The 24,975-nt window shown below is 38.7% G+C and overlaps 3 protein-coding genes across 7 annotated transcripts in view; 2 read left to right on the forward strand and 1 right to left on the reverse strand.

The window, feature by feature from the left end:
- stg1 (stargazin-like protein) overlaps positions 1 to 2,323 on the forward strand; it is a 34,207-nt gene extending 31,884 nt beyond the window's left edge. The window contains exon 10 of the mRNA XM_043425792.1: positions 1 to 2,323. The gene's annotated coding sequence lies outside the window, so the exon portion shown is untranslated.
- On the reverse strand, positions 507 to 24,798 carry LOC122414487 (transmembrane protein 114). 3 transcript variants are annotated; one of them, XM_043425802.1, is made up of 7 exons: positions 8,072 to 8,274; positions 7,371 to 7,581; positions 5,320 to 6,754; positions 3,699 to 3,957; positions 3,553 to 3,618; positions 3,249 to 3,386; positions 507 to 2,962 (listed from the first exon to the last, which is right to left on the reverse strand). In XM_043425802.1, the coding sequence occupies exons 3-7, from the start codon at positions 5,350 to 5,352 to the stop codon at positions 2,712 to 2,714; spliced, it is 747 nt and encodes a 248-aa protein (XP_043281737.1). In that variant the 5' UTR covers positions 5,353 to 6,754; positions 7,371 to 7,581; positions 8,072 to 8,274; the 3' UTR covers positions 507 to 2,711. The 3 variants fall into 3 exon arrangements, with proteins under 3 accessions (XP_043281737.1, XP_043281736.1, XP_043281735.1); XM_043425801.1 differs by lacking the exons at positions 7,371 to 7,581; positions 8,072 to 8,274 and adding an exon at positions 24,640 to 24,798; XM_043425800.1 differs by lacking the exon at positions 7,371 to 7,581.
- The window catches only part of LOC122414477 (myb-like protein X), a 16,819-nt gene continuing 15,379 nt past the window's right edge, over positions 23,536 to 24,975 (forward strand). For 2 of the 3 annotated variants that reach the window (XM_043425779.1, XM_043425781.1), the window contains exon 1: positions 23,536 to 23,941. The gene's annotated coding sequence lies outside the window, so the exon portion shown is untranslated. The remainder of the gene's footprint in view (positions 23,942 to 24,975) is intronic. The other variant, XM_043425782.1, reaches the window with a different exon arrangement.

Genomic DNA, 24,975 nt, shown 5'->3' on the forward strand with positions numbered 1-24,975 from the left:
GTACGCGAGGCTGGTGGAGTATCACACGTGTGAATCGAGCGAGGATAAAACCGACAGCGAGGATGAAAGTTCGACGATAGGGAGAGAAGAGTCCACGATTGACAACAACGCGTCGAGTTGCGTTACCGAGGCGAGCTGGTGCTGCGAGGATGAAAAAACTCGTTTGATGGACTCGCCGTTATTTGACGACGAGCTTGTCGAGGATACGGTGAAAAAATTACTGCCAGAGACACAATGACGATCGATTAGTCCCGTTGAACGCGTCCGTACGAACAAGGAGAAGAATTTTTTTCTCTATTTAACCACTGCCACAAGAGGCAACTCGTAGTACAGTTGTGAAGAGAGAAAGGAAAGAAAATCAAATAAAACGACCAAGAGTTTGTAATTCACGCTGTAAGCGAGGATGCCAATTTTCCGTGTGCATTTGTACACGAGTACGTTCACACACGTTACGTTGTTGGCGAACCGATGTACGCGAAACTGTCATTGAAATGAGGGGTGATATATAATCGATTGAGTGTATGTTATTATTTGGAAAAATACACAAGCCAATTTTCCATTTTGTATATCGAACGATATGAATGAGAATATTTTTCTTCTTCTCCTTTCGAATTCTTTTCGTAATAGCTTCCACTATCGATAAATCGATGAGCGTTACGAGACTGCTACTCTTAAAAATAACATATTGAAAAAGATCTCGCTGTATTCTTCTTGCGACGTACGAAAGCAATCACACTATTCCCATATCCCAAGCGCCGAAATCTGATGGATTTCTTCGCTGAAAGTACTTTTTACCAACAGTGGATCAATAATCGTGAGACGATTAAACTCTCGCGTTTACTCTTTTTTCCCAACCGGTGTACCGTGTTATATACTTGTGTACATGTGTAAGCCATTGGGTCAACATTTTTCACGCTTTTTTAATACTTCAATATTTTGGAGGACGAAAGAATTATCAATAATATATACAACATTTGATAAAAACGAATCAAACGCGTTGCCATTTTCACATATGTACGAGAATAAATATTAGCGCAGACATGGACACTGTTCCGAGAGTATCAAATTTTTTGTGAAACGTGATCGTCTCAATTTTCATAGAGAAAAAATCCAAAAAATTAAGCTTCTTGCATAATTTCGATAATTGTGATTTTCTTCAAAAAATCCATATTAATTGTCATCTCTCTTTTCAAAGTTGCATCGTTCTCTAGACTTTCCATTTTCGTGATAAATTTCGAACACGATAAATCCACGTTTTTCGAAAAAACAATGGCTCATCGTTGGCGTTGAAGAATTGAAAAACAATTGTCGTCAACGTAGGAGAGAATTTTTCAAAAAAGCCTTTTCGAGATTGACGACCATTTGAATGACGAGTGGCTGAGTCCTGCTTCAAAGTTGTAACATCAAGTATGAAAATTCTTCGATAACGAAAGCTGAGCGTGTCAGTATATTCTGCGAAAAAAATACGTTTTATGACGACGTACGTTGCTCACAACTCCGATGCAAAATGCTTCAATTTTTTTCACATTTTCGATGCGTATAGAACATCCGTCGCTCACCAATCAAACTTTTGTCCGCGCACGTTCCAATTTAAACGTGCCCAAAACAAAAAGTTTACATTTTTACTATTTTTTCACCACTAACCCATGCCTTTGAAAATCCATGAACAAGTGAACAGAATTCCAAAAAACTCAAATAGTTTTCAATTCATATCTTTCAACAGATCACATCTGATAGTAGAAACGCAGATAACGATATACAGCTTGATATTTCGAAAGTGTCCACATCTGTCTAAAAAAAAAAACAAACAAACAAACAAACAAATACATGAAGATTTTTTCGCACTATAATTTGTCATATAATATAAATATGTGTAAATATATATAAACAAAAAATGTAAGCTTCGCAATACTTGGGGCGTTCCACGCCAGCACAAAAGTCCTTGAATCTCGAAATTTGGTGATTTATTCAGCATTATTTATAGTCTATTATTTTTTGTATAACGAATAACGAATAAAGAATGAAAATGACTATAGTATGATTGTACGCGTTATAAGAACCTGTTGATATTATCCTGGAATTCGCTTCGACATAAAAATATAGCTTTAATACACAATTTATGCATATATGTTACTCCATAACGTATATGTGATGTAAAATAATGCTTGAAAAATGGAAAAATACGTTTTCAAGATGTCAAGCACTTTTTGTTACGTTTTATGAATATACGATTCGCTGTTAACTCGTAATTATAACTTTGTACTTTGTAAGAAGATGAAGCGTTTAGTCAAAATACCCAATAATAATATTGAGTGTATCACAAGGTTGTGTGTGTGTGTTTTCATCTCTCTTCCATTCATTCCTCGATAAATAATAGTAATAATACATTAAGCGGGGTGGATGCTCAACCGGAGCACGACACGACCCCCATACACTCGTATTTTATTGATCCGTAGCGTATGTTTACAACGTAATAGTAGTTTTTATACATTCTTCCAAGCGGAAAGGCTGACTTTTTCCATTGTTTTTCAATATTTATTTACAAGAGTGTCTTTTTTAGAAGGTGAATTCTTCCCGCGTCCTTTTTACCGACAGCACACGCGGCGGATATTATCAAGCGAGGCGATCGCAAATCTTATCTTCTAAATATATTAAATATCGGATGAATAAAAAAGAATGAGAGAGCGAATAAATTACATCTTTTAGTCTGATCAACGACCTATTATCGTCGGTTCGTCCGCCATAGCAATTTCTTCGGTTGGAGCCTTGTCGCGCTTTCGCTTTTTCGAAAATATAATGAAGCAACACCCGGCCATTAAATTACCGAGGAATACGAACCAGGCCAAAACCAGGGAGTAATTGTACTCGAGTATCGCACCCTTTGGAAAGGTCTGATGACTGTGTTTGCTCTCGTACTCCACTGATGAAAGGACCACCTGGATTACCACCATTGTGCAGGCAGCTAAAAACGAAATTCATTACGTGCCATCCCATTTTCAATGAAACTTAGTCAAGTCGCTTTCATTAACGCTAATTCGTTCTCTCTAACCTCAACTCCGACGTTTTTGTGCTCGTTTTAATTGAAACTCGCACGAGTGCGTCATTCCCTTTTTATTCTTTCATTCGTTCAACAATTTTCATAATTAATTGCTGAATAGTAGGTTCCGTAGCCCTTTGACGCATTGAAATTCGCACTTGGAATCTCGCCCTGTTTTCACCTCTCGTAAAAACGAAATAATGGAACTCACCACTGATGAAGTGGATGCCACCAGCAAGTCGCTTGAACATGTATCGTGGATTTCTAAAAGTATAGATCGAAAAACTGAAACCCATCACCATTACGAACATGCTGATCAAAGCGAAAGAAACTTCGGTCCTCGCGTAACCTGTTAGACACCAAAAAAAAGTCGCGTTGACAGAAGGAACGAAAACTTTATAAAAAAATTATACAAACATCATCGGGTCCCAGTTGAATGATTTTTTTTCATTCAGATTACGAGAACGAATTGTCTTACTCAAAAAAAATAATGAATCTGTGAATTAATCACTCACTAAGTACGGTTTCAGTTTCATAAGATGTTTGATGCTCCGGAAACATGTCTTTCTTTACGCATTCGTCTGGAACAAAAAAATTCGTTACGAAAAACCGAAAAAAGACCCGAGAAATAAAAATGAATCTTCCTAAGTTGTTCACGTACAATACGAAACCATAGTTTTCGTGCTCGTCGAAGAGTTGTCCAGCGGGCGCAGACCCTGATCGCACACTCTCCAAAGCCCCTGGTGGCTGTGGACGAGCCTCCTGCCAGGTTCACTACCGCCGACTATCGGCAATCCTTCATCGGGGTTGGGCGCATCGAGGGTAAACCAATGATCGGTGCCGATTGCTATTGCCCATATGCAGACTGAAAGACCGACGAGAATCGTACATCCCAGCAGGACACGTCGTTCGAACACGATCTGCAAAAGATTCAAGAGCCGTTATTACAAAATTTTGACTATTTTCAAGCCGTCACGCTGTGAAGCTTTTTCACACACTACTACCAAAACGATGCTGATTATTTGGAAAATTTAAGTAGCCTAAGCATTTTTACGATTTTTTTCAAATTCTTGATTCGAAATCTTCACTAAATATGTCGTACGACAGTGAAATTGGAGATTTGCCGAAACTCCAATTTTATTTATATTTTTTTATTAAGGTAGTTCTGTATGTACACGTATGAGCTGCCGGCATCACGGTTTTGTCAAAGCTTGTACGCACTTTGCCTGTCCAACACGACCACGAACATTGTTGATTCAACGAAATTTTCTAAAAGATAATTGACATATTTAATACACCGAAATTTTTGTTGATTTGACGCAGTTTTCTTGATATACGGAGCAACGAAAATTTTGTTGCATCGAAAAATTTCTCTCCGCAGTGTGCAATACAACACACTCTTATGAAAAAAAAAACTGAAAAATGGAAGATTTCCACTCACACTTTTCGGAGGGGAATAAAAAATTTTATTAGGATGACGCAACGAAGAAAGAGGAATGCTGGGGGCACCTGAGTTAGCTCGACCGTTCCGACGAGCGAGATAACGTAAAAAGGAGCAGTCACAAATTCGACAAGCACTTTTAGACGCATCGGGTTTCTGTTTGCTAGCCGATTGAAGGAAATAAAGGACGAAAGTCGATCGGGAAATAACTTTAGCAATAAAATCGAGCTCCGTGGGCGTGCACGATGCGGAAAACGAAAGGGGGCGAGAAGGGGGGGGGGGGGCGAAGGAAGGTTCGCGGACAAAGAGGAGACGAGGAAAGTTCTCATGGGTGGGAAGCTGTTTGCGGGGGATGCAGAAGCCATTTTCCGGGTCGTATGGGCATAAAAGCCCCCGGGGGAAATCGCATAACGGTAAATGGGTGCAAGGTTATGAGGAAACCACGAGGTTGTATAACAGATCGTGAAAGACCTCGAAATCATCGTTTACGTTCGTCATTTCCATACTGCGTTTTCCGTACGAGCGTAAAATCATTCGCTAAAAAGATTTTCAGTTTAAAGTTTCATCAACGTTAGCCAGTGCGATATGTTTTTTCTTAAGTAATGATCGCTTTAACTAAAATTCATCAGTTTTCGGGAGTGAAAAGAAAATTTGAGGTTTCGAATTTTTTCATACGAATTTTGGCGTCGTAGAAAAATCTACTTGGGAGCGAATTTATTTTACAATCGCCGTGACGACACACTCGATGAGAATTTGTTGGATCGCACTCCAAAAAGAAAATCAGAACGGTTCCGTGCCGTATAAAGAACGAGAATAATGTATGAAATATAAAGCCACTCGCCTGATTGTACAAAGCCTTCATACGACTCGCCATTTCGTTCAAATTCACTCTCCGCTTTGACGTTGAAGATCGAAGGACAGAGGGCTATTTTTCTTCACTTCGAGTACTCACTTTATCCAAAGAATTGTTCGAATGTACGTTTTTTCACTGTTATATTAAAACTCAATGGTTAAACTGACGAGTAAATGGTTTTGCGAAACTCTATGACGCTTCGGGGAATTTGAAACGTTTTACATTATCGATTAAAAATATATTCTTTCAAAAATATAATCGAGGCGAGGAGCTGTTAAATTCACCTTTTGTTAGTGATAAAAGAATTGTTTTACGTTGATACGAAAAATATCAATGGCGGCATGGATTAAAATCGCTTTATTGGGTCAAACGTTTAATGTCACTCGAAAGCTTGAAATTCGACTGGTCGTAAAATTGTTCGTATCGATCGCCGATCGCCCATTCGTTATTTCAGTGAGGAATCGAAGAGATTTATAAAATATTCGTCGAGGGCAATTATCACTCTGTATTGTTGGCGTGAAAGTCATTCACTCGTCATGTTCGATACTTTTAATCGCGACCTCGTTGCTTGATGATCCAATTAGCCAGCAGCAGGCGGTTATTTTTTCATCAATCTTCCGCGCGGTTGAAAGAATTTTCATTGAACGAAGCTGAGCCTAAACGGAGCGTGAATAAAAGCAGCACAAGAGTCGATCGCGTTGATGAAAAGCTCGTGTCCTATCGCTCTCGTGAGTCGTCGATTGTTGCCGCGATCCACCGAGCTCGTTCGCCCAGAACAACGAAAATGTCCAGTTCGCAGTGCTCCATTTGAGGCGGAGAGCAATGAAGGCAAAGCAGTCATTCACATTTTCGTGCCGGATTTTGAGCCCAAATTTTCTCACGTCGAATCGACTTTTTGAAGCAACACTATTTTTTTCCGAACTTTTTCACAAGGTCAGCATCATCCTGGAGTTTTGTCGGTTCTTTTGAAATGGTTAGCCCCAGCAACGCGCACGGCTTTTATCGAGTTTCAAATTTCAATTTCACTCCGTCCGAGCTTTATTTCTTGGAGATTTTATTTTCGTGGAGAGGGACGATTCACTCGGAGCTGAGTGTCTCTAAATTTTGTTTTTGCAAACTACCGATTTCACTTCTCCCGTTACCATAACCAAAAACACGTTTTTTCGCGCTCGACGTTGTCGAAATTCGCCGTGCTCGTTCTCCCCCGTTCTACATAATTCTCTTTGATGTTGCTTTTGAAGAACGATTCGGAAGCATATAGTTTCTCCTTCCAGTTGTACCCGACGAATTTCGTCCGACTACTTTGCCCGAGTAGAAGGAAAGAGGCGATGAAAACGGAGCGGAAAGAGAATTCACGTTATAATAATCTTCGAGCCTGAAGCGCTACGCTCCACGTTCAACGGGTCGGAGGGGCAATTTCGTTCTGAAATCAAAAAGCACGACGACAAGCATGACAAAGCGAGCTCGAGAGGATTGGCCAATAAAATCGTGTTAGCAATTCCCACTCGTAGCGTCCAAAATTCCCCAAAATTTCTTCTTTTCATACTTTTCGTTGACATTGCGAGTCTCCCTAATGACGAATAATCATTAAATAAATTAATAATCCCGAGTTCTCTATAAAAAGAGAAAAAGAGAGAGAGAGAAAAAAGCGCTCGAATCCCACTTCTCTCGTGACATTTCTAACACAGAGCGAGAGGAGAGAGAGGGAAGTAAATCACCCACGAGAAGATGAATAATCGTTGCTTGGATAATGGACATTTTTTTACCCTTTGAGTTCGACTCCCTCTCGCGATAACCATGCACATACACTCGTGCATATACAGGCTATTTATACATACATATAAATACATAATCCTCCGTTACAATATAATTAATCAGCCGTGAAACCATCGGAGCGCGAGTACTCCTTCATTCTCGGCGCGCACCGCCCTCATTTGCGTTTTTGCTCCATAATGTAGTTAGAATTTATTTTATGGCTTAATCATGACGGGCAACTATTTCATTATATTCAAATGAATCCACAACAGTTATCGAATTACCTCTGCTCAAATGACCCGCCGTTTTCGACTGCCTCCTCGTCGTTTTTTTCTGCCTCTTTTATTCGTGTTTTCGTTCGTATTTCGTGCTCGCACTCCGTACAATTAGTGAACAATCTCTATCGAGATTCGCGTGGTTATGCAGGTAAAAACCGATTTATTGGGTGCAGAAAAAAGGGGTCAGTGTCAGCCAGCCAAACATTCCAAGTGTCACCTTTCAAGGTAAAACAGTCAAGACAGTCTCATTAAAAAGTAAGCCCACTCCCAAGTTTAGCAGCCTCCAATAAATTTTGGGAATTTGATTATTTAGGAATCCACATTCAGCCCATATCGACTGAAACCACATTTATTTTTTCAACAATCTGGTTTCTGGTACAGTCGTTTTTCTAACTCGATTTTATGGTAAAACGCGTGATAATCTTTTGTGACAAGACTTGTACCACGGACCTGTTCAATTCCGTAAAGCTTTTCATCTGTTCGAGTTCTTTTTCTGCTCTCTTTTTATTCAATTTCAACGGAAATGTGATCAGTTGCGGGGGATGCTCTTGTAAAACGAGTTTAAAATGACGATTTCGGGGCCGAATGTACTGGCCAGGGAATGGTAAGTATAAATAAAATTTTTTCAACATGTGCGAGTCAACTCAAACAATATTAGCTCCGAGCATCAACGCTGTGTGTCTCGGATCATATTTCGAATGTACTACCTTAAGTGCACGATGTTTAATGTGCCTTTCGGTGTGGCGAACATCCCGATATATCTTTGGCCCATCGACAGAGGAACGAGACTGGCTTCTGGCAGTCACTGGTCCGAGGTTTAATAGTACATTGTCGCTCGGATCCATTCCTACATTTATATATGTGCGTGTACGCTGAGAGAGCTTTTTGTTACTCGCTGCTCTCGCGATTCGTCGGACGAATGAGAAACAATGCTCGTCCTCAAGCTCTCTCGCATAGACGAGCTTGAAGTCGCATTATTTGAAATACCAACCCGTGCACAGTGGGTATTACGAATACAAAAATAATTGAAAGTTATCGGGTATGGAATGCCCGCCTCGTGCCAAAGAGATTTCGTCAATTTTTCTCCTCGCAAATACCGCCAAAATTGAATACCAGAGAGATGACAAGATTCGAAATATTCTCATACGAACCGCTCGAGAATGCGATCTGCTTTCGATTAATGAAAATAAATTGCTCGGAGAATATATTTATTCGGGCGGAAGCACGATTTATTGACAACAGTTTTCATGCTCTGTTGAGGCCTCGTCGCAGACGTTGAACATTTTCGCTGAACGAATAACAATATAAATCGAAACTTTATTAAAATCTCTCGCATCATGGACCGGAGACTGCGCAGTCATTTTTTCAATAAGAGATTTCCCCTCAGCAGATGCATAACAACTATGGGAAAATTCGCCTTCGAGACACGAAATCAATGGCTGAGAATGAGCTGTGTCCTCTCTAGGACCGGCGGAATGAAATGGGAAAAATTGAATAAATGAGATACCCAACAATCGCGCGGGTCACTTGATTTATGTGTGCAGTCGAATGCTCCTGACAGGGAAGATGAATAAGGACACGAGGGAGATGAAAAGATCATGGGAAAACACCCACAAGGGCATTGCACTGTGGAAAGCTCTTGCTGATGGAACACGCAACGTCATACCAAGCCATCAGGAATTTGTAGGATGAGCTATTTTCACAGAAAGTCACAACGGCCGCGAAGAAATATGACTTTGTTGTATAAATAAATGTGAAAATGGAGCTTCGTTTATTATCCGTAACGCGTGAATTCGTCTTTGAAAATATGGAGTTTTATAGAAAAATTCGTACAATTGTTTGCGTCTTCGAACAAAAGTTTGCTCGTTTCGTCGAAAATATTCTTAACTCAAGTTCACGCTGACCGGATTTCGTCGCACAAACTATATACGATTATTTCAAACTTAAATATAGTAAAATATTTTTTTGATGATTATTGCATGAGTACTGAAATTTGGCTTGGATACGAGAGTTTTCTTTGGCTAGGAAACGCGCCATTTGACGGGAAATGACCCAAATACGTAAACAACTCGTGCCCAAGCCATATAAAGCGATGTTACATCGGTAGAAAATGATGTGGAGAAAACATGAGACAAACAGAGCGTACCATCCGCACATGTACATGACGACATAAAGAGAGGAGGAAGATTCGCTTTATGGTACATTGTTACGAGGGCTTCGGCACAGAGATATTGCCGAGGGGTGCAAATGCCTTTTGTACTTTTTGACAGAAATGTATCAACAAATATCTAGAAAAACAAACTGGCTTGAAAAGTATAAAATATGTTTATTATTTTTTCTCCTCGTTTTGATCTCACAAGAATTTTCATTTTATCAACAATCGTATATTATTTGAAATTAAATAAATGCTGTTGCCACGCATATTTCTTTTCCATCTTTTCGAATAAACCACCTCGAATAATTTCAACAGAGATAACACTTCGTTGAATAAACATCCAATTAATTGGGGTCAATTGAAAAAATACGAGAACAAACGTCAATCAACGAGTTGATCCAAAGCAAATAATGTCTACGCGAATCTAATGGGAATCGAAAATTCCATCTTTAAGAGTTGGAATTTTCAAGTTGTATGTTTAAAATATACAGCGTGCATCTATTCCCGGAATCATTACAGGATCTACCGACTAATTTTCGAGAAAACAATCAACGAAAATCACATTTTTTTAAGGGTTTCAAAGTTTAAGGGTTGTTTGGATTCAATGAAATAGGAACCTCCCAACTTTAAAGAGCCAGAAACGAGAATAAGAAAATGGAATGTTTTTAGATACCAATGATGTCTCGAGAAAGCTTTGTTGCCGGTGAAAACGACTTGGGAATGGAAAAAGAAAAACACTTATTTGAGGATAACGAGTAACAACGACACAAGCAGTGGAAGCTTTGACAATACCAGGAGCCAGCTGGTTTAAAATATAGATATGCATACGCACATAAATAGAAAATGGCTGTTGTCACATTGTGCTTGATGATTTTACTCCGAAAGTATTTTAACCGCTGTCATTGGATTAAAAATTTATCAATTTCAACAGATAAGTTACACATTAATTCAATAATTGGGAGAATGAATTTTAATCGTCACTTTGATCATCGAAAGAGCAAAAAAGTTCAATTGCTTTTTTAATCACAAATAGCGCATGATTTTCTTTAAAAAAAAGTATTCGGCGTGGAAAATAAACTATAACGCGATCACTCCACAATTATAAACTCCGCCGTTGGCGATAGCGATAATTATACCGAAACAATATTTTCGTCTCTGGGTCATGAATTCCGAACGATCAATCTCTCGCGTTCACTCGCAGTCGACATACTCGTAGTAAATAAAAAAACCGATGAATTTGGGTGAAAAATAAAGTTGAATAATATTAACAAAACTGTTAGTGCTACTAAAACTTTGGATGAAACACGAATTGACTAATTACAACTGATCATACTAATTATAAGTATTTTCAAGCTAATGGAACAGCCCCCTGCGGCAACTATAATATGAATTTCACGGCTAGAGATTTCAACTGGAGTAACATTTGGAACTCAATGTCGTGACGTTTGGAAACTTTGGCTTCTCGCAAGTTCACTTCGCTGACGTATGATTCGAGAAACTTTTGGAGAAGTAATGGAGCTTTTCTCTCGATATTTCCCCGCACTAACGACGCACCGAAACGTCCGCCTTCGCATCGCGCTTTCGTGCAGGGATTACGGGTTTGTTCAACAAAACTCACACACATACGCACACGTGGAGATATAACGATCTGCTCACCTCGTGCAAACACGGAACGGAGAAAGAGGAAGAGCGGGACGGTTTCGCCTTCATCGAATGATATGCAACGGAGTTCTGTGACGTCAATTACCGAACATATGTTCATGGGGAATTTAATGCCGAATGGACGAAACCGTGACCCTGACGAGATCCCAAACGGCGCTTTTTTGTTTTTCTTCCCCCCTCGAATACTCATTTTTCAAGTCAGCGACTGTTTTCACAAAAAATCGATGTATATATTTACTTTGGCAGCGCATGACTCACTTTTAATTTATATTCGTGTTCCTGAGAAAAATTTTACAAGACACTTGGGTTTTCCGAAATGTGTGTCGGTCTCGTAGACTCGATTTTGTTTATCTTAGCGTGATATAACAGTGAATTATATCCTCGTATAAACGAATCCAGAATGATGTAAACATCGTAATCGCGTTGGAAAATCGAATTTCGGCAGACTTTTAATTCCATCGTTTAATCTTCGTGTCCGACAGCAATTCGTCTTCGTCTTTGTGAACGTTTCTTAGTTCTACTCTCCCGCGGAATCCCGGCGGTGTTTTACCATCAAGAAGCTTGAGTGACACTCGGCTTATTTGACGTTCAAAATCCCTTTCCGGTAGGTCTACTATTAGCGCCACTGAGCTAAAATTGTGAAACTCCGCAAGCTCTCACGATAGTTCGATATCGAGTTTACATCCACCGTTAAATTTGAGCATTGTTCTACTTCTAAGATCGAACAAAATTATAACGGATGAGAATTTCATGAATATTACCAGCATCTCTTCGAATTAACGAAATTACATTTTTTCTCATTCACGCGCGTTTTTTGTTGACGAAATATCACTATTTTTGAAAAAACCTCTGATTCTATAAAAACTATTTTTATTTATTTGTGCAATGTGAGAAGGAAAATAATGATTGAATTTACGTTCAAATACTGCGTATTCTGCTCTGTTTAAGGTAGATCATGTCCGAAGGATTGTATTTTATGGGTGTCTAAATCGGGTCGATTTTCACTTCCTAATTAAAGATATTATCACACTGAATTAATGTCAGAATAATTAATTCGAAATCGTAAATAAATTTTTCACACTTAATTTTTGGCGAATGAATTTACAAGCCGTTAATTAATCGGGGAGCCACCACTGACTGGATCCAAAATTTCATTCGCCCCTGGCTAAAATACAATAGTTTTTCATGTAAAAAATCGCACTAGAGAACGCAGAGAGAAAACACAACGGGAAATGGATCAAGAAAAAAGTATTAACAAAAAGATAGAAGGTCCAAGCCAAGAAAAAACAAAATGCCGAAATAAACAAATGTGAGGGTACCAATTTCGTTCAATCTTTAACGTAATACTTTTTCATAAAATTTGTAAGGAGCGTGTGCGTGTTTTTTTTCACATTTAAACACGTTTGTCTGAATGACGAAAAAGACGAATGCCTTAAAATTTGATATGCGTGACAGTCGACTACCCATTGCTCTGTGTAAATTTCAAGCGTTCTTAAGAAACTCGTCTCGTGCATGAACTACCTTAAAAACAATTTTATTCCAATGCTAAAAAAAATAGAACGTACGTCAGATCCTTTTCTTTTCGTGAGCTTCAATGATTATTATTCTGATTAAAAGTTTGACTAATTCATTCGTTTAAGTAACGAACAGCAGCGGTAATTCGAGCAAATAATTTTTTGAGGTTTTCGAAAAATGTTCTTTATAAAATAAATTAAATTATCATTGGTGCGACGACGCTGTACTCCGAATGATTTATAATGCAGTGATTTTAGTTATTAATCTTTCGGGCGCAACAGATGAAAGCAGTGGAAAAGAAAGTGAAAGAGTTTTTATCCGGATCGATCTCGAGCGAAGAAAAGCGCGCAGTCTCTCGATCTCTATTTTGGTAGAGCAAGCACCTTTTTCTCGGCCTATCCACTCGTTCTTTTTCGGTCTATCCTCTTTTTTTTATCTCGACGATATTTTGGACGTCGTAGCTCCGCTTCGGTCCCCGCTCTTTTTGCCCAGAGTTATATACACCCGGTGCAACTTACGTGTGGCTTTCATCGTTCTGCCTTACCTTTTTTCTCCTCTTTTTGGACATCCGCAATATATTAAAGCCCAGAAAGTAAAAGTCTGACTCGTAATACAACCGGTGACAAAACTGATGTCGTGATCACGCGATCTCCACGCCCTCTGTTACTCCGTCAACTACTTTACCGAATCGTAAATTAGCCGAAAATATTTTCCATTAAAAGAAAAATTAATTAAACTTGAGTACGGTCAAAATTTACACTAGACAATTGCATTATTCGTGTCCATCGCAAATTTTAGTGTTATTCATTCACGTAAATTCCCAATAAAAATAAAAACTTTTACAGCTTCATTTCGAACGTTGTTAATTACCATTTATTTAAATATTCCCTCATTAAATTAAATTTATCCACGAAAAATTGTAATTCAATCATTTCATAATTGATTGTGGGAACCTTGAATCGATCACGTTAAAATCAATCTTTTGCCAACGTCTTTGACATTTATTCTATTTTCTTTGATATTGTTTTCACTTCTTTCATGACTTACAAATTGTTTATTATTTGTCTTATTGTTGGAAATAATTTTCGAACGATTTTTAAGATTCTCGAAAATGTTCTATAACGTCGTGATGTGTGTGTGTGTGTGTGTGTCTTCGGTTAGAGCGGGAGCGAATTCAGGAGTTATTGGATGGATATCCCTCGCGAAATATCGCCCTCTCGATCTCCCCAAACGATTACTCAATTCCACACACACCCTCTCGAGATTCATTTTTTATCCCTCGTATTTAGAACGCGTATATTCGTACATGCATATACATTTGTGAGTACTGCGTGACCGAGGCACTTATACGAGTGATAATCTCATGGAAAATCGATCAACGCCACTCGATTCCATTGTCACGTCACGTTTCCTTATCATTTTTATTTCCGAAACTTGTCAAGAGTCTATGTGCATCGAATTTTATTTACGACGCGTGTGAAATAGTAAAAGCTCCCCAACGATTTTTCTCTCCGTCACGATACCGGAGACACTCGATTCCAACGCTACACTTTTCCAATATAAATGGGGATGTTAAAGTTGCTCGTGAAAAAATTGAATGGTTGTCCGGAAAATGAATGGTTTTTATCTGGACTGGCTCAACTGTTATAAAATACAAATTTAATCAAACTCACACCGGGTGATTTTCATAAAAATTCTCATTTTATTTCAATGAATAAATGCTGCTTTCCAATGTATTTTCATGATCCTTCAATGGAGTTTCTGACAAAGCACTTTAAATAAATCAAGTCATTGATCGTATCCAACTGCTTGTACAACAAATAAACTCTGGAATGAAATGTAAGATTGTGATTGTATGAGGGAACGATTAGAAACAATTTTACAATGAATACACACCTTGAAATTAAAATTCATACGTGCTTGTTTTAATATTGAAAAACCATTTTATTCGCTTAACTGTACTTTTCAGGCACTAAAGGACAAAAAATAATTTCATTACGATTACTAAATGTTGGTTTTTTCTTACTTGCTTCACATTTCCGAATGAGCGTGCAGAATTTTCCGGGTTATCAAGGATCACACATTTTTCAATACGTCTATGTTTGTCCAGAATTTTTGAATCACCGATTATTAAAATTCCATTGAATCCAGTAAAAAATTGGGAACTGAGATTCTATGTTTGAAGTACTTTTTAAGCAACATTAGCCAATCTATTTGTAAAATAACTTTTATTTATCTATTTGTATGCGTATGAGAATCAAATGAAACGAATGTTTGCAACTCATGCTGCTGACTTCAATGCTAATGAACCGTCATTTGTGACATTCGGTGTAGAATTAATATATTATAAAAATATTCTGAAGGCATTGTCGTCTGAAAAATGAATCTCGTACCGAAAAAATAATAAATATGATTTTAATAAGAACATTATTGACAAGTTGGGTTTTAAGATCATCAAAAGCTTACATCTAGAATAATATTTTCACCGAGAATAAAACAAACGACTCGGTAATCACTTTATCTCTCCACACCCCTCCACATTTTAAACTCCCACAAATTTGAGATGTTGGAATGTAAACATTGATTGAAAATTCGTTTTTAAAAGAGTGGAAAGCTAATACGAGCATTTATTAGCCGAGGGGGATGGACAATGACGAGTACGTAATCGCCGCTATCATTTCCAAGAGACGTTTCTGCGAAACGTATTCCAAATTTACTAGGCACGAGTTGTCTGACAGGATTTTTCGCCAGAGCAAAAACCTCTTGATGTTGTTTCTTTTTGTTTTTGGTTACTCCCCCGTTGTGTTTTTCACCACGGAGAGGCAGAAAAAAATACGATAGAACCGAGACGGCTGAGGGACCCCGCGGCGTCTCGCATTTGCCCAGACTTTTTGGTTCGAAGCCAAAATTCCTTTCGAAATTATGGTCTGCCCCCGACATCAGGCGCTAGACTTATAAGCACGACTTCAACGAATTCAGTTTCACGTGCGTGCGTACATTTATATATTTACTATACTCGTATTAACATACGCATAAATACGTGTATTTATTCGCTTCTCGAGCCTTTCATGAATCTTTGATATTCGACGTTTATTATCGCGATATCTGCCATCGCTATCACCCTACAATCCTCGTCACGTTCCCTGTCCCACGAATGCAATAAAAAGATGAAAATTACCGTGGCACCAACAGAAACCAGAAACAACTTCGATGCATGAATGTTTTTACAATGAAAAACGTAGATTTTCATGAAAATCAAGTTCCTTGGTGCATACAAGATGTTTTTTCATTTTAACGAAAGCAGCCCGTTTTCTAAATAATAATTGGTGAAAATTAAAATTTTCACAGAAAAAAGAAATTAAAATAAAATTTTAATGGTGAAAATACAAGAAATGATCATCTTTCGTAAAATTTTCCGATACAAAAATCTCGTACAATGAAAAACGAGATCAATTTCGTTTCTTTTTCATTCTGCTCCGACATCGTGCTTAACGGAAATTCGTGCGAGCTCACAATGCCACCGCCAAGTCCAGAAACATAATCTGTCGCGAAACGAACAGTGTAATCGCGGACAACAATTGATAAGAGGCGCTCCATAAACGAGTCGAAACTTCATCAACTTCGCGAGCTTTTCATCACGAAGAATCAACTTTTTTTCGAACACCGATAAATTATTCCGTCGTTATGTTCCTGCAGTTTGTCATTCAACGTGTAAAAAAGGCGCGACGGGGTGGATATTGGATTAGAGTTTTGTAACAAAGTCGCAAGCCTTTTGGGCGAGATTCATAGTATTCGTATGTACAAATATGCGAAATTTACGCTCGTCATGTCAACGTGAAAATGCTCATAAAGCGTTTGAGTAAGCGCTCGTAAATAATTCGGAGTTCCGTACGTGTCTATATATAGCGAGAAGCTTGAAATAAAGTGACTTCTGTTTTGACACCATACACTATTGGGTGCAATGGAGGAATCGAGGCAATTAGGTTAGAAAATGGATGACTGAAGCTCTTTATAACCTTGTCAGAGATGCTTTCACGGTTAATTTGGAGAAATTGCACTCTAACTCAATCTCTATAGTTGCGATATAATTTAGGTACTCTGAAAATTCGCGATCTCCTCGATACCTTACGATCTGTGAAAAACAGCAGGTTTCCTAGAACGAGAGGGCGAGGCTCGTGATTTTGGTGTGGAAATTGTGCAACTTGAGTTTTGAAAAATATTCTTGGATTGGTCAATTATTTTTGTCGGATCTTCGAGGTACTTGTGTTCGACAAAACGTGTAAAATACTTTGTAAATCAGGTGTTTCGTAAAAATCATATTTTATCAAGTTTCACCTCAAACCGTTGGGAGTTTTTTGACATGCACGAGTCCTTCGATGGCGGTTATAAAGTACGAATCGCTTGTTAGAATTTCAATAGAACTATAAACTTACTTCGAGAATAGTCAGTTTGACAAGTTGTCAAAATTTCGAACTTTTCGAACGACATCGAAACTAAAATTGGCCACGACTAGACTCCTCCGTCAAAAAGATTGACATCGTGACAATGATTAGCTCACTCCGCCTCTGCCAAAAGATAATCTCGAAAATACAAAAGCCTTTACCAAGGATCGTCGAGATCGTTATCATTGAAAATGTTTTATGCCTTCGTTGCTAATGCGCTTTTGTTATTCCCCAGAGTGAACGCGTCGTCAAATAAATTGCTCCATAAATCCTTTCAATTTGCGAAATACATTTCTTACATTCAGGGTAAATCAGCTTCGAGCCTGCATACGTCACGCCTCTTCCGTATAGCACATAAAAAGGGGCCCTGAAACCATTGGGGTGGCGAAGACAGCGAAAGAGCAAAACCGAAAGGCGCGTCGGAGATGATCGTCTAAATATTTAACGTCTTAAGCCAAATGGTGGCGTCTAATGTCCGCATTATACGGGGCGTTACGCTGCCATATGTAAAAGGTCTAGTATTACGCTCAGATATTTCCAGACCCGTTTTTGATCATTTGAACTCAATAAAAAAGACTTTAATCTGCGCAGTGGATTATTTATCTCATAATAAATATCGAAGATTTCGCCTGCTAAATATTCCAATTGAAAATAAAATTTAAACTCTCTTTGGAAGTTAGAATTTTCGCTGGAAAAAACTTTTTTACGATTATGAAATAAACTAGAAGTAGTTTCATAGAAATTGATGAAGACAAAACGAATTTGGGTTTGATTAAAAGTCTTTGAACTTTCATTTTTATTTTAACGTTTGAGTCTATCGCGATTTCGCACTCCTTGATTTAAAGGCTTTTCTTTCTGTTAACTTTCGGTCATTTTTTCGTAAAGTCACTATTAAGTAGCCAAAAATCATCGTGTTCGTAATGGTGAAACCCCATCCACGTGACGTAACGTTGAGGTCGGAAATGAGGGTAAAATTGTTTGTCCACCCGATGGAACCGCGTCCGCTATATGCAAGAGCTAACGTTACACAAATATTGCTTGACAATTATCAATTGACGAGAGCAGAAGATGCACGAGTGATACTCGTTAGTTTGTACGTTCAAGGCCTCAAAAAAACGGGCAAATAAAAGAACGCGATGCGATCGAAGGCCTTCTGTTAAAGCAAGTAATTCGTGATTCAGCATTTTTCGTAACAATTAAAAATGTCTTGGAAGGTTTTCTCCATGAAAATTTTGATTTTATATTTAATTATTTATATTTCGATAAATATTGAAGTTTCATTTGAGATATCAATGAAGACGCTGGCCTTTGATAAAATTTTTTTTCAAATAATTGTTCATATAAAAAAATAGTGAACTGCGATTTTCAGAAAGTAACAGTCTTGGCGCTCAAAAATTTCATCCATTCATATAATGAAAGAATCTAATCGATTCATCTATCTCAGATGGCCAACCAACCGCGAGAATACTCGACTTTAATAATGATAGTTGCTAGCTTTAACTCTGTAACTTCGGAGTAATACGATTTGGAAAAAGAATTTATTTTTTTTTCAATTATGTTTTAAATAGGTCATAATTCGTCAAATGCGGAATCATACTTCTCACGAAAGTCTCACATCCAGTAGGAATTGTTAAGGAAGATCATGTATTGTTACTTGTGATTCAAAAAGCCACTCAACTTTTTTGCTCTTTCGATGATCAAAGTGACGATTAAAATTCATTCTCCCGATTATTGAAATAATGTGTAACTTATCTGTTGAAATTGATAAATTTTTAATACAATGACAGCGGTTAAAATACTTTCGGAGTAAAATCGTCAAGCACAATGTGACAACAGCCATTTTCTATTTATGTGCGTATGCATATCTATATTTTAAACCAGCTGGCTCCTGGTGTTGTCAAAGCTTCCACTGCTTGTGTCGTTATTACTCGTTAACCTCAAATAAGTGTTTTTCTTTTTCCATTCCCAAGTCGTTTTCACCGGTGACAAAGCTTTCTCGAGACGACATTGGTATCTGAAAACATTCCATTTTCTTATTCTCGTTTCTGGCTCTTTAAAGTTGGGAGGTTCCTGTTTCATTGAATCCAAATCGTCGCAGAGGAAGTGTGCCTGCCACGAGAGCCTGTGTACAACCCTTAAAAAAATGTGATTTTCGGTGATTGTTTTCTCGACAATTAGTCGGTAGATCCTATAATAATTCCGGGAGTAGATGCACGCTGTATATTTTTAACATACTTCCAAATTTCAACTCTTAAAGATGGAATTTTCGATTTCCATTAGATCACCTAACGTCGTGATATGAAAAACGTCTTTTTGTTTTTTAATCTCTTCGTTGTTATAGTTCAGGAGGAGAGAATTTATTTGAAAAATTTTGATCATAATTTCGATTCTTAATTGAAAAAAAATGTTAGATATTCAAAATAGTTATATCAAATTAACGATTTTGTGAAGAGTCGACGTATGTATTTAGAGAGAAAAGACGAAAGGGGAATGAGAGAGACAGCTCGTGTTTAATTATTTTAGTGGTACGCCCAACAGAAATCACGTCACTGCAAAATCTAAATATTTTTCTTACGCGGTATAAATACAATGGAGCTCCAAAAATAGGTCACGAGATGATCCCTCGTGTTCTCGTTTCTCATTATTTCTTAATTGAATTCGTAATACTATCTCGTTATGAAAGTGCGAACGATCTGTTTATTGAAATTTTCGATTCGTACCTCGATAAGAATAATACAAAGTAACCGCATTCGCGAAGATTAACAGAATTCAAGTTGGCATGGCACACGCGAGCTTGAAAGCTCCCATTGTCTTTGGGTCACGTCCGCGGATTTCGAATATAGAATTTACGACGAGGGAGGAATTTTTGGCGGAGCTCTAGCTTCGCACGATCGAGACAAAATATTTGCTCTTTTTCTTTTCAAAAGCTTTCCGCGAAAAAGTATTTCACTATCCTTCGAAGTGGTTCGAATACTCTCGCAAGATTTTATTCCTCCGAGGACAAAAGGACCACTGAAAACATTGCGATAAGCCTCAAGTCCGTTTGAGAATATTTATTTAGAGGTAGAAGAAAACGTGTCTACGCCCTTGACGAGCTTTATTCATTCGAATTCTCGGCGAGCCTGGGAAAGCTTCTCTTGGAAAAACCCTCGAATTATTGGAATCGCTCTTCTCTCGATCGCTCTGCCCTCGGCAGTCATTCATAGCAGATGCGAACCTTCACTTTTTTCTCAATTCTACGTTCACCCACGCGATATTTTGTACCTCCGTTTATTTCAGTTCTTTGCCTTTTTTCAGTTTCAACGTTCTTCCAGACCTCTGCCCTGTTCCAGTGAATAGAGGCTCGTGGAGTACGTTTTTTAATCTACGTCATGCCTCAAAAGGCTTTAAATCTTTCGTGACTTGGATTTACATTAGTGCGTGCAAAGGATAAAGATTAGATTCTGTTGCTCTGCGTACTGTGAGCAGCATTCATCCGAACAAATGTTCTTGCTCATTGGCCCAATTAGCCCAATCTCCCTCTGCAAGAAATATTAGACTTTGTGGGTTGAACAATTTATCATTAAATTCGCAATATTAGTAAAAAAGTCCGGACTGTTTTACGACTTTTTATTCCTCGCATGAGCAAAAATGGTTACGCAGAAAAGTAAAAAGCTTGTGCGAACATCGAAAAATATATTCATGCAGTCGAAAGGTGAAATTGATGGGGAAGAATCTTTTGGTTTGTAGCTGCAATAGAAGCCTCCTCGTTAATACGAGAATTCACGGCACTTCTGGGCTATAAATTTGGCACAGTAGAGTCGGCTGATTCCCAATAAAATTGAAGTTCTGGCCGTAGTAATTGTGAGGAGAATTTACGAGAACGGCTCGATGTCAAATTTTCGAACAGTGGTAAAAGCAACGAGGGACGAATTCGTTAAAAAAATGTTTGCACCGAAATAAAATTTGCGTGAAAAACGTATTTTCGAGCGAAAAAATTCTGCGGTTGTGCGATTCTGTGTTGTGAACGATCATGCACAATGTTGTTGTCCAGCGTACTTTTAGCTCTCATCTCGAAATTGAGCTCTCAGAGCTTCGAACGTTGTAAGAAAAGTCGGACGAGCCAAAAAATCATTGCGACGTTTCTCGAGGTAAAACAACTGTCGTAAGTACTTTACATAACACATTTTATACTGAAAAGAGAAAACAGGGGCGTGAGTCACGCGGGGGTGAGCTCGTTTTGTCTCATTTACCGCAGACCATATACCTGCCAATCTGTTGAAAGCCATCTGTCTTTTTCTTTTGAACACTTGCGAATAAGAACTTTATCCTATTAGTGTTTCAACGAATTGCAACAAAGAGACGAAATTCATGCAGGAAGACCGGGCAAAACGAGGCGCATGAAAAATTATATATTTTCTTCTTATTTGAAAATAATTTAAGGTAGTTCATGCACGAAACGATTTTCTTAAGAAAAGTCGACTCTCAGGCATATCAAATTTTGAGGCGTTCGTCTTTTTGGTCAATTAGATAAACGTGGTTAAATATGAAACAAAAAACACACACAGGAGACTGCGTAAAAAATCGTTCATCTTTCCATATAACGATTGAACTTAAAAATTTCATGAAAAAGTACACAATAATAACGAAGTATTTAGTGAAGGGCTGGAAAAAAATTCGTGACGATTGTCTTGCTAGTAATAAAGATGTATTACGATAAAGATTGAATAAAATTGGTAATGAGAATTCGCAAAACCTCACATTTGCTTATTTCGGCATTTTGTTTCTTCTTGGCTTGGCCCATTCCTAGCCTTGTGACTCTTCATTGACACTTTTTTCTTCATCCATTTCTCTTTGTGTTTTCCCTCTAAAGCGATTTTTTACATTAAAAAACCGCAGTATTTTCGCTAGGGGCGGATGAAATTTCGGGTTCAGTCAGCGATGGATTCCCCATTGATGAATGGCTTGTAATTTCATTCGCCAAAAAACAAGCTGAAAACTTTATTTACAATTGAATTAATAACTCTGAGACTAATTTAGTACGATAATATCTTTAATTAGGAAGTAAAAATCGAGCCAATTTAGACATCTATAAAATATGGCAAGTGTTTAAAAAAAATTTTAACATTTTTGCGACCCCCCTCTTATCTCAAGCCTCTTTTGCCTGAAAATAAAAAATTATCGCCTCCAGGATCACTCATTCCGTAGCTGTTAAGGCTAAGAAAGGCAAAGATTATGAAACTCCTGAAAAGTAAAATATTTCCTCAAATAGCCCAATTTTACCCGTTTTGTCCCGTAACGTCGAAAATCAGCAAGTTTGAAATTTCTGCTAAACGAGTTATCGATGTTAATCCGAACGATCGTGGACAGATTATTTGCTATTATAAATTTATTTTATACTAATTAAAATTATATTTATTTTCAATCTCAACGAAATGAATTACTTCTGCTTCCGCAAGTGCGAAATTAAACGAATCTACAGAGCGACGCGGTTCTGCACAATCAACAAGTGGAGTCGACCTATTTCGTGCACCCGCGCAGCCCTCCACTCTCCTTTCATCAAACACCAAACATTCGACTCAACGTCGTTACCAATTTCGATTGTTCAGAACAAATGCATCAATCAGAGTATCACATTGGAATAAAAAGCACTGTAAATTCGAGCATTTCACAGCATGGCCACTGAGGAGCTCTCACGAGTTTGTCGATTCGTTATCTCGCCCATCTCTTTGTTTTGTCGACGAGCTTAAATATCCCTGAGGAATCGCAAGGGGATTTGGTGTAGATCCGTACATATTCCGGGCTTTCAGTGTGGTCAATGTCACCCACGAGACGGAGAATCAACAAGTTTCCGTATCGCAAGGCCCGCATATACAGCTCGTATTTGTACATGGATCGAAAAACGCGTCTATGAGACGATATAGAAACTTCTGCAAACTCAATCTCAGCCGACGAGCTGAACTCGACGCACAGATCTGTAAACACGTGTGCACAAATATGGGAGCACGTTTTTCGAAGCAACGAGAAGCATCGAATAATTCGGTTATTCCAGCTCACGTAACTCTCGAGCGTTATTGTGCGAGGCGAAAATTGCGAAGGTGAGAAAATCTGTGCATTGAGAGAGGTGAAAAACTGAAAAAACGAGACCTCCGCGAGGCGAAGGTCGCAGAAATGTGAATCGCCGCGAAAAAAATGCACCCTTTGGAGAATTGCGGTCGAGCGATTTAACTCAGAACGTATCGAAGCCTGCCGCATGTGCGGGAGAACGTTTGTTTGGAAAAGTTTCGAGTGGAGTTACCATCGGTAATACAGCAGTGGTTGCAAAACGAGAAACGCGAATGCGAAAATAGTATCTGCACGAATTCGCAAATAGAAGCGCAGAGGAGGAGAGAGAAAAGGGAGGCCAGTTCTCTCCTTTGTCACCACTCGCATTAACCGCTCCTCGAGTATCTCGTTTTTGATCGCGTTGAGTGATCGCGTTCGCCGTTCGTAAACGTCATGAGAGAAGATAAGACACGGGGAGGATCGAGCTCCTCGTAATTAAGAATCTGATCGATCGGCGCGCGCCAACGAAATTTTCCTCGCACCGAATTATCCACGCGGAAGAGAAACTTTCAAGAGGGGCAAACAATTTTTCTCGTTTTGTTGCAGCCCCAAAGTTTCAGACTCAATTAAACTCCGACAATATCTCGACATTCGTATCGATATGTTTGCCCGAAGATCACGAGCAGCAGAGTCATTCAATCGAGTTTTTCTAAGACGAAATGAACACTCGTTCGTGCCGCTGTTTACTGGTTAACGCAGTGTCCGATCTCCATGTGCACGTAAGTGTCATAATTCAGTTCGGATCTCGCGTTCACAGCTTCTCAGACCCGAGGATCCCACGCTCCGTACTCGAGACTGGTCAAGCAGAAATTTCCTCGGTAGTCAAAAGTGTCTCGAGGGCTCTCGATTATTCGATAAGGTTATCTCACATAATGACAAGGATAATAATGCATAGAGAGATCACTCGACTCTGGATCACGTGCGTGGATGCTATCCAAAAGCGCCCACGCAATAATCCCATAAATAATGAGGGACTGATCAATGTAATTATCCGCCTGATAATTACTGACAGCAAAATTGCCGAGCGGTAAAAATCGTGGGTCGATTCGATCACACCGATCTGTTGAAAACTACACTGATAAAAAAATTGTCGATTCGGTAGGAATTGAGGTTATTGGAAGATTTTTCTCAACTCGAGTGCAATGTTTACCGAGAGAACGAATCTGCAGTTGGATCTAAAACTACTTTGTTCTCGTTTATTTATTTTCGACCTCGTTATCACATTACGGGGTGCACTGCCACATTTCGTTGTTCCAATGGCTTTTTTCCTCAGTGTGAACACGTGCAATAATTGATACTCGACGAATGTTTTTTTTCTTTTCGTTACTGCGGGAGAAGTAGAACAAAGAAAATGAGGGAAAGCTCCGGACGCAGTAGAATAGAGAAATCGAATGATGAATAAAAAAGGTTAACGTACGTCGTAAATTGGGTATTTACGAAGCTGACGAGATGTCGCACGTTTTCATTTGTCCGGCACAAGTGCTCATCAACAGAGCTTACGTTGTCCGGTATCGGTCTTCACTGATCCACATCTAATCACGAGATACTGCTCGAAGGGACAATGAAATGAAAGGAGAAAACGAGATCGGATGAAAACGCGGTTATAAGTTTTAGGGTCAACGCTCCGTGGCTCACTGACAGCAGCGAGAAAGACTGCGAACTCCGACGAGAGCGAGAGTCTTCTGCGTGTGCTAGGGTGGCTTGTCTTTCATTGGTGGTAGTGCCTAGTGGTGGCAGAAGAAACAGCTCCGTC

The sequence above is a fragment of the Venturia canescens genome, chromosome 8 (genome assembly GCF_019457755.1).
Source record: "Venturia canescens isolate UGA chromosome 8, ASM1945775v1, whole genome shotgun sequence".
Lineage (NCBI taxonomy): Eukaryota > Metazoa > Arthropoda > Insecta > Hymenoptera > Ichneumonidae > Venturia > Venturia canescens.